The 10,054-nt window shown below is 41.4% G+C and overlaps 1 protein-coding gene across 1 annotated transcript; it reads left to right on the top strand.

Moving 5' to 3' along the window:
* Window positions 1-7,954: 7,954 nt before the first annotated feature.
* Window positions 7,955-8,332, top strand: LOC139755736 (protein FAM200C-like). Its single transcript, XM_071674368.1, has one exon. It carries the CDS (start codon window positions 7,955-7,957, stop codon window positions 8,330-8,332), a length of 378 nt encoding a protein of 125 aa, XP_071530469.1.
* The last annotated feature ends 1,722 nt before the right edge of the window (window positions 8,333-10,054 follow it).

The raw sequence follows: 10,054 nt of genomic DNA, 5'->3' as shown, positions 1-10,054 counted from the left end.
GCCCCGATCACTCAAAATCCCCTTCACTCCATCCTTCCACTTCCAATTTAGCATCCTGTTTCTCCCTCCTCCCTCCACCCCCGACACACACACACACACACACTCTGTCAATCTTGCCTCACTCATTCTCTCCATGTGTCCAAACCATTTCAACACACTCTCTTCTGCTCTCTCAACCAAACTATCTTTATTACCACACTTCTCTCTTACCCTTTCATCACACCACATATCCTCAAATATTTCATTTCCAACACATCAACCCTTTTTCCGTACAACCCTATCTATAGTCCACGCCTCGCAACCATATAACATTGTTGGAACCACTATTCCTTCAAACATACTCATTTCTGCTCTTCCAATTAACTTGTTCCTCAGCCCTACTGAACCTAATAACGTTGATCTTATTCCAATGTACTTACGACTTTTTTCTTTCACACACTTTACCAAACTCAGTCACCAACCTCTGCAATTTCTCATCCGAATCAGCCAGCAGCGCTGTATCATCAGCGAACAACAACTGACTCACTTCCCAAACCCTCTCATCCACAATAGACTGCATACTTGCCCCTCTCTCCAAAACTCTTGCATTCACACCCCTAACCACCGAATCCATATACATATTAAACAACCATGGAGACATCACGCACCCCTGCCGCAAACCGACATTCACTGGGAAACAATCAATTTCCTTTCTTCTTACTCATACACAAGCCTTACACCTTTGGCAAAATCCTTTCACTGCTTCTAGCAACTTATCTCCCATACCACAAACTCTCTACCCTATAATATGCCTTCTTCAGATCCATAAATGTTATATACAAATCCATCTGTATTTCTAAGTATCTCTCACATACATTCTTCAAAGCAGACACTTAATCCATACATCCTATATCACTTCTGAAACCACACTCCACTTCTCCAGTCTGATGCTCTGTACACGCCTTTACCCTCCCATATAATTTCCCAGGAATACTTAACAAACTTTGTAATCTGAACATTCACCTTTATCCCCTTTGCCTTTATACAATGGCACTATGCATGCATTCCGCCAATCCTCAGGCACTTCACCATGATACATACATACATTGAATATCCTTACCAGCCAATCAACAACACAGTAACCCCTTTCTTTTTATAAATTCCACTGCAATACCATCCATACCTGCCGCATTGCCGGCTTCCATTTTCCGCAAAGCTTTTCCTACCTCTTGTCTATTCACCAAACCATTCTCCCTGATCCTCTCATTTTGCATATCACCCTGACCAAAACACGCTATATCTGCCACTCTATCATCAAACATATTCACCATACCTTTAGAATTTACTCCATTTCATTCTCACTTCATCACTACTTGTTATTACTTCCGCATCAGACCCCATCATCGATGTTCTCATTTGTTCTATTGTATTACGCACTTTATTTGCCTCCTTCCAAAAATCTTTTTATTCTCCCTAATATTCAGTGATACTCTCTCACCTCAACTCTCATTTGCCCTCTTTTTCACCTCCTGCACCTTTCTCTTGACCTCCTGCCGCTTTCTGTTATGCATTTTCCGGTCATTTGCACTACTTCCCTACAAAAATTATCCAAACCTCTCTCTTTTCTCTCTCACTAACAAACTTTCTTCTTCATCCCACCATTCACCACCCTTTCTAATCTCCCCACCTCCCACTTTTCTCATGCCACATGCATCTTTTGTGCAAGCCATCACTGCTTCCCTAAATACATCCCATTCCTCCCTCACTCCCCTGACGTCCTTTGCTCTCACCTTTTCTATTCTGCACCCAGTCTCTCTTGGTACTTCTTCACACAAGTCTCCTTCCCAAGCTCACTTACTCTCACCACTCTCTTCTCCCCATCATTCTCCCTTCTTTTCTGAAAACCTCTATAAATCTTTACCTTCGCCTCCACGAGATAGTGATCAGACATCCCTCCAGCTGCTCCCCTCAACACAGTTGATATCCAGAAGTATCTCTTTTACACGCCTATCATTTAACATGTAATCCAATAATACCCTCTGGCTATCTCTCCTACTCACACACGTATACTTATGTATATCTCTCTTTTTAAACCAAGTATTCCCAATCACCAGTCAATATTCAGCATACAAATCCAAAAGCTCTTCACCATTTCCATTTGCAACACTGAACACCCCATGTACACCAATTATACCCTCAACTGCCACATTACTCACCTTTGCATTCAGATCACCCAGCACTATAAACTGGTCTCGTGCATCAAAGCTGCTAACACACTCACTCAGCTGCTCTCGAAACACATGCTTCTCATGATCTTTCTTCTCCTGCCCAGGTGCATAGACACCAATAATCACCCAACTCTCTCCATCCACATTTAGTTTTATCCATATCAACGGAAAGTTTACTATCTTATACTCTATCACATATTCCCACATCCCCTGCTTCAGGAGGATTGCTACTCCTTCCTTTGGTCTTGTCCTCTCACCAACCATTGACTTTACTCCCAAGATAATCCCAAACCACTCTTCCCCTTTAGCATTGAGCTTCGTTTCACTCAGAGCCAAAACATCCAGGTTCCTTTCCCAAAACACACTACCTGTCTCTCCATTTTTCTCATTACATCCACATATATTAAGGCACCCGAATGTGAACCTTCGAGGACGATGAGCACTCCCTGCATGACTCTCTCTTCAGTTTCCCCATTTAGAAAATTAGATACAAGGAAGCTGAAGGGGAGGGTCTAGCCGCCATCTACGACACGCGGAGAATACGTGGGAAGTATTCTTTCTCACCTATCCCCATGGATTCTCCACTAATATCATTATTAGTGTTATCATTATCATTATTATCATTATCAGTATTATTGTTATCATCATTATTATTATCATTAGTATTTTTATTATATACTTATTTATTTATTTTGATTTGTCGCTGTCTCCCGCGTTAGCGAGGTAGCGCAAGGAAACAGACGAAAGAAATGGCCCAACCCACCCACATACACATGCATATACATACAGGTCCACACACGCAAATATACATACCTATACATCTCAACGTATACATATGTATACACACAGAGACATATACATATATACACATGTACATAATTCATACTGTCTGCCCTTATTCATTCCCATCGCCACCCCGCCACACATGAAATAACCCCCTCCCCCCTCATAACCACGACGTAACGCTAGGAAAAGACAACAAAGGCCACATTCGTTCACACTCAGTCTCTAGTTGTCATGTAATAATACACCGAAACCACAGCTCCCTTTCCACATCCAGGCCTCGCAGAACTTTCCATGGTTTACTCCAGACGCTTCACATGCCCTGGTTCATTTCCAGCACATCCACTCTCCTCCGCACAACTCTATCCATATATCACGACTCGCAACCATTTAACATTGTTGGAATCACTATTCCTTCAAACATACCCATTTTTGCTTTCTGAGATAATGTTCTCGACTTCCACCCATTCTTCAACGCTCCCAAAACTTCCCCCCCTCTACACACCCTATGATTCACATCTGCTTCCATGGGTCCATCCGCTGCCAAATCCACTCCCAGATATCTAAAACAGTTCACTTCCTTCACCTTTTCTGCATTCAAACTTACCTCCCAATTGACTTGTCCCTCAACCCTACTGTACCAAATAACCTTGCTCTTATTCACATTTACTCTCAGCTTTATTCTTTCACACACTTTACCAAACTCAGTCACCAGCTTCTGCAGTTTCTCATACGAATCAGCCACCAGCGCTGTATCATCAGCGAACAACAACTGACTCACTTCCCAAGCTCTCTCATCCCCAACAGTCTGCATACTTGCCCCTCTTTCCAAAACTCTTGCATTTACCTCCCTAACAACCCCATCCATAAACAAATTAAACAACGATGGAGACATCACACGCTACTGCCGCAAGCCTACATTCACTGAGAACCTATCAATTTCCTCTCTTCCTACACGTACACATGCCTTATATCCTCGATAAAAACTTTTCACTGCTTATAACAACTTATCTCCCACACCATATATTCTTAATATATGGTGTCATCTCTATCATATGCCTTCTCCAAATCCATAAATGCCACATACAAATCATAACCTTACCAACCAGTCAATAATACAGTCACCCCCTTTTTTAATAAATTCCACTGCAATGCCATCCAAACCTGCTGCTTTGCCGGCTTCCATCTTCCGTAAAGCTTTTACTACCTATTCTCTATTTACCAAATCATTTTCCCTAACCCTCTCACTTTCCACACCACCTCGACCAAGACGCCCCACATCTGCCATTCTATCATCAAACACATTCAACAAACCTTCAAAATACTCACTCCATCTCCTTCTCACATCACCACTATTTGTTATCACCTCCCCATTTGCCCCCTTCACTGAAGTTCCCATTTGCTCCCTTGTCTTACGCACTTTATTTACCTCCTCCCAGAACATCTTTTTATTCGTCCAAATGCCTCTCGCTTCTCTTTCACTGATAATCTTACTTCTTCATCTCACCACTCACTACCTTTTCTAATCTGCCAATGTCCTACGCTTCTCATGCCACAAACATTCCTTGCTCAAGCCATCACTGCTTCCCTAAATACAACCCTTGCATTCACCTCCCTAACAACCCCATCCATAAACAAATTAAACAACTATGGAGACATCACACACCCCTGCCGCAAACCTACATTCACTGAGAACCAATCACTTTCCTCTCTTCCTACACGTACACATGCCTTACATCCTCGGTAAAAACTTCTCACTACTTCTAAGAACTTGCCTCCCACACCATATATTCTTAATACCTTTCACAGAGCATCTCTATCAACTCTATCATATGCCTTCTCCAGATCCGTGAATGCTACATACAAATAAATTTGCTTTTCTAAGTATTTCTCACATACATTCTTCAAAGCAAACACCTTATATATATATATATATATATATATATATATATATATATATATATATATATATATATATATATATATATATATATATATATATATATATATATATATATGATCATTACCTTGTGGAAGCAAAGGTGAAGATTTGTGGGGGTTTTCAGAAAAGAAGAGAGAATGTTGGGGTGAAGAGAGTGGTGAGAGTAAGTGAGCTTGGGAAGGAGACTTGTATGAGGAAGTACCAGGAGAGACTGAGTATAGAATGGAAAAAGGTGAGAACAAAGGAGGTAAGGGGAGTGGGGGAGGAATGGGATTTATTTAGGGAAGCAGTGATGGCTTGCGCAAAAGATGCTTGTGGCATGAGAAGCGTGGGAGGTGGGTTGATTAGAAAAGGTAGTGAGTGGTGGAATGAAGAGGTAAGATTATTAGTGAAAGAGAAGAGAGAGGCATTTGAACGATTTTTGCAGGGAAAAAATGCAAATGAGTGGGAGAGGTATAAAAGAAAGAGGCAGGAGGTCAAGAGAAAGTTGCAAGAGGTGAAAAAGAGGGCAAATGAGAGTTGGGGCGAGAGAGTATCATTAAATTTCAGGGAGAATAAAAAGATGATTTGGAAGGAGGTAAATAAAGTGCGTAAGACAAGGGAACAAATGGGAATATCAGTGAAGGGGGCAAATGGGGAGGTGACAACAAGTAGTGGTGATGGGAGAAGATGGAGTAAATATTTAGGAGGTTTGTTAAATGTGTTTGATGATAGAGTGGCAGATATAGGGTGTTTTGGTCGAGCTGGTATGCAAAGTGAGAGTGTTAGGGAGAATGATTTGGTTAACAGAGAAGAGGTAATAAAAGCTTTGCGGAAGATGAAAGCCTGCAAGGCAGTGGTTTTGGATGGTATTCCACTAGAATGTATTAAAAAAGGGGGAGAATTAATTGTTGACTGGTTGGTTACGCTATTTAATGTATGTATGACTCATGGTGAGTTACCTGAGGATTGACGAAATGCTTGCATAGTGCGATTGTACAAAGGCAAAGGGGTTAAAAGTGAGTGCTCAAATTACAGAGTTATAAGTTTGTTCAGTATTCCTGGGAAATTATATGGCGGGGTATTGATTGAGAGGGTGAAGGCATGTACAGAGCATCAGATTGGGGAAGAGCAGTGTGGTTTCAAAAGTGGTGGAGGATGTGTGGATCAAGTGTTTGCTTTGAAGAATGTATGTGAGAAACACTTAGAAAAGCAAATGGATTTGTATGTAGCATTTATGGATTTGGAGAAGGCATATGATAGAGAGTTGATAGAGATGTTCTGTGGAAGGTAATAAGAATATATGGTGTAGGAGACAAGTTGTTCGAAGCAGTGAAAAGTTTTTACCGAAGATGTAAGGCATGGGTACGTGTAGGAAGGGATGAAAGTGATTGGTTCTCAGTGAATGTAGGTTTGCGGCAGGGGTGTGTGATGTCTCCATTGTTGTTTAATTTGTTTATGGATGGGGTTGTTAGGGAGGTGAATGCTAGAGTTTTGGAAAGAGGGGCAAGTATGCAGTCTGTTGTGGATGAAAAAGCTTGGGAAGTGAGTCAGTTGTTGTTCGCTGATGATACAGCCCTGGTTGCTGATTCATGTGAGAAACTGCAGAAGCTGGTGACTGAGTTTCGTAAAGTGGGTGAAAGAAGAACGCTGAGAATAAATGTGAATAAGAGCAAGGTTATTAGGTACAGTAGGGTTGAGGGACAAGTCAACTGGGAGGTATGTTTGAATGGAGAAAAGCTGGAGGAAGTGAAGTGTTTTAGACATCTGGGAGTGGATTTGGCAGCGGATGGAACGATGGAAGCGGAAGTGAATCATTGGGTGGGTGACGGGGCAAAAGTTCTGGGAGCGTTGAAGAATGTGTGGAAGTCGAGAACATTATCTCGGAAAGCAAAAATGGGTATGTTTGAAGGAATAGTGGTTCCAGCAATGTTATATGGTTGCGAGGCGTGGGCTATGGATAAAATAGTGCGGAGGAGTGAGGATGTGCTGGAAATGAGATGTTTGAGGACAATATGTGGTGTGAGATGGTTTGATCGAGTAAGTAATGTAAGGGTAAGTGAGATGTGTGGTAATAAAAAGAGTGAGGTTGAGAAAGCATAAGAGGGTGTTATGAAATGGTTTGGTCACATGAAGAGAATGAGTGAGGAAAGATTGACCAAGAAGATGTATGTGTCGGAGGTGGAGTGAACGAGGAAAAGTAGGGAGACCAAATTGGAAGGTGGAAAGATGGAGTGGAAAAAGATTCTGAGTGATCGGGGCCTGAATATGAAAGAGGGTGAAAGGCGTGCACGAAATAGAGTGAACTGCAACGATGTGGTATACCGGGGTCGACATGGCGTCAATGGATTGAACAAGGGCATGTGAAGCGTCTGGGGTAAACCATGGAAAGTTCTGTGGGGCCTGGATGTGGAAAGGGAGCTGTGGTTTCGGTGCATTGTTACATGACAGCTAGAGAATGAGTATAAACGAATGGGACCTTTGTTGGCTTTTCCTAGCGCTACCTCGCGCACATGAGGGGGGAGGGGGCTGTTATTCCATGTGTGGCTGAGTGGCGATGGAAATGAATAAAGGAAGACAGTATGAGTTATGTACATGTGTATATATGTATATGTCGGTGTGTGCATATATATGTATATGTCGGTGTGTGTATATATATGTATACGTGTTGATATGTATATGTGTGAATTGTCTGCATGTTTATATATGTATATGTCTGTGTGTGTATATATATGTGTACATTGAGATGTATGGGTATGTATATTTGCGTGTGGGGACGTGTATGTATATACATGTGTATGGGGGTGGGTTGGGCCATTTCTTTCGTCTGTTCCCTTGCGCTTGAGAGAGAGAGAGAGAGAGAGAGAGAGAGAGAGAGAGAGAGAGAGAGAGAGAGAGAGAGAGAGAGAGAGAGAGAGAGAGTTGAAAAGCCACTGAGTTATTTGAAGGATAAGGGAAAATCGGAAAAACGCTGTCGGAGTGATGCTTCTGCAGGTTTAATTTTTTTTTTGGGGGGGAGAAAGCTTTCTTGACGTCCTTTGAAATGCCTCATAACATTGGAGAGGAGCTGGCAAAACCAGGAACAGTAACTATGGTGAAAACTACTTGTGGAGCAGATGTTGCTAAGAAGGTTGTATTGGTGCCAATTTGTAACAATAACATCGAACGTCAAATTGATCTCATGTCATTAGATAATTTGGATCAACTAATCGTGGCAAGAAAATTTTCACTGCAGATAGATGAATATGTTGACATTGCTGGCGAACCTCAACTCATGGGTTTTGTGAAGTATAGACGAGATGACAGAATTCTGGAGGAATTTCAGTTAATGACCTCCACTGGAGGAGACATCTTCGCGATGGTGGACAATTTTTTCAAGAAATACAACTTTGACAGGTTGAATTGTTCGGATGTGTACTGATGGAGATTCATTTATGATGGGAAGTCATGTAGGTTTTCGTCACTCGAATTAAAAGAGAAAACCTTGACTGATGCCATAATAATTCACGGTTTTTACATCGAGAAAGCAGCCTTGCAACGTCTACAGCCGGGACTCTATATGGTTCTGAATGATGTAATCCAAATTGTGAGCTTTATCGAGGCCAGAACTTTGAACTCACGCATTTTTCATGAAATGTGTGAAGAAATGGAATCACATCACCAGTACTCATTTTTCCACTCTGATATCCTCTGGCTGTTTCGAGGGCACATTCTGGACGGGTTCATTGAATTAAAAACTGAAATGGTTGTCCTCCAAGAGAAGAAGCACAAGCTGGCCGACTGCTTCAAAGATCCTGCTTAGGTGACAAAGCTTATTTAGGCGACTTCTTCAGGCACCTGAATGAATTAAACCATGTCAGCATATCTGGGTTAGGCAATGCGTTCGATGTGAACGTCAGTGAAGTTGGAGGAGGTATCCCTGGTTTGAAAGAACATATAGATCTCCAGGAAAATCAGGTGCAGAAACTACGTTTTCAAAGTCTCTGGTACTCTGAATTCTGGGTTCAACTCAAGGATATGTCTATTCTGGCTCGCGAGGCTGAAAATATGGATTTTCAGCTCTTATGACGATCAGGACTACAGTTAGGAACCGCCTGAATCCTCAGCATGATTTTTGCTGTTCTCTATCAAGATATCATAGGTTAGAAGATGACCTCTGGCGGTTTGAGAGCGCCACTAACGCGCTTCTAAGGGTTGAACGAGGTGTAATTCCATATTTGTAACCAGCTATTTGTACTGTACGGGGAGGGAGTCTTACACGCTTGAGTCCCCATCTCTTAAACACTCTACAACCATACAAACTCTTTAATTTATGTAAGCTGTATGAATCAACCTCGTCCTCATTTAATATGTTCCATTCATCCACTGCTCTTATACTAGAAAAGTATTTGCTTACATCCTTACTTAAATTTTCTGACGTGATTTCATGTTATATCCTCTGGTTGCTCTATCTCTACATCTCTTAAAGAACTGTCCACTGTCCATTTCGTCGGTCCTTTTCAAAAACTTAAAGAAAATGATCAGGTCTTCCCCCAGTCTTCTCTTTTCCAGTCTGGTAAATATAAAGTCTCCAAGTTGACTGTGTAGCTTATCTTTCTTAATTCTGATAACACCTTTGTTGCCTCAGTCTAGACCTTCTTTATGAATTCTTTATGCAAGGAATACAAAGGAATTCAAACAGCAACAGACCCCTGGGTCCTTTCAAGGCTGATTGTGATAGTGGGAGATATCATAAACTCACATATTAATGTGGTAAAAGTTAGAGGATATATAGATAATTTAAAGAGAATAACCTGCAAACTGTCATTGAGACAAAGGAGTTACAAATAATATAAGTCATGTACTTGAAAGACTCTTTTTTTCATGTTGGAGGTTCCAGTCACAGACAAAAATGTCCAAATCAGGGCCGTACCTTATTTGAAATATAGAGAGGATAATGAAAAGGAAAAAGAGAAGTGAGAGTGTTTGCGATTTTTGGAGGAAGTGAAAAATGTGACTTTTAAAATGTGCCAGTTCATAGGTATTGGGAAAGACATAGGACAGTAGAGAGTTTCAAGTCTTCAATGTGCAGGAAAAGAAACAGTTAGCAAAAGGGAGCCCATTTTCAGTAGCCAAGGGACACACAGTAATCATTTGATGCAGC

Source organism: Panulirus ornatus, chromosome 20 (genome assembly GCF_036320965.1).
Source record: "Panulirus ornatus isolate Po-2019 chromosome 20, ASM3632096v1, whole genome shotgun sequence".
Taxonomy (NCBI): Eukaryota; Metazoa; Arthropoda; class Malacostraca; order Decapoda; family Palinuridae; genus Panulirus; species Panulirus ornatus.
Note: the sequence above shows the minus strand (reverse complement) of the source record. Positions and strands in the feature narration are given on the sequence as shown.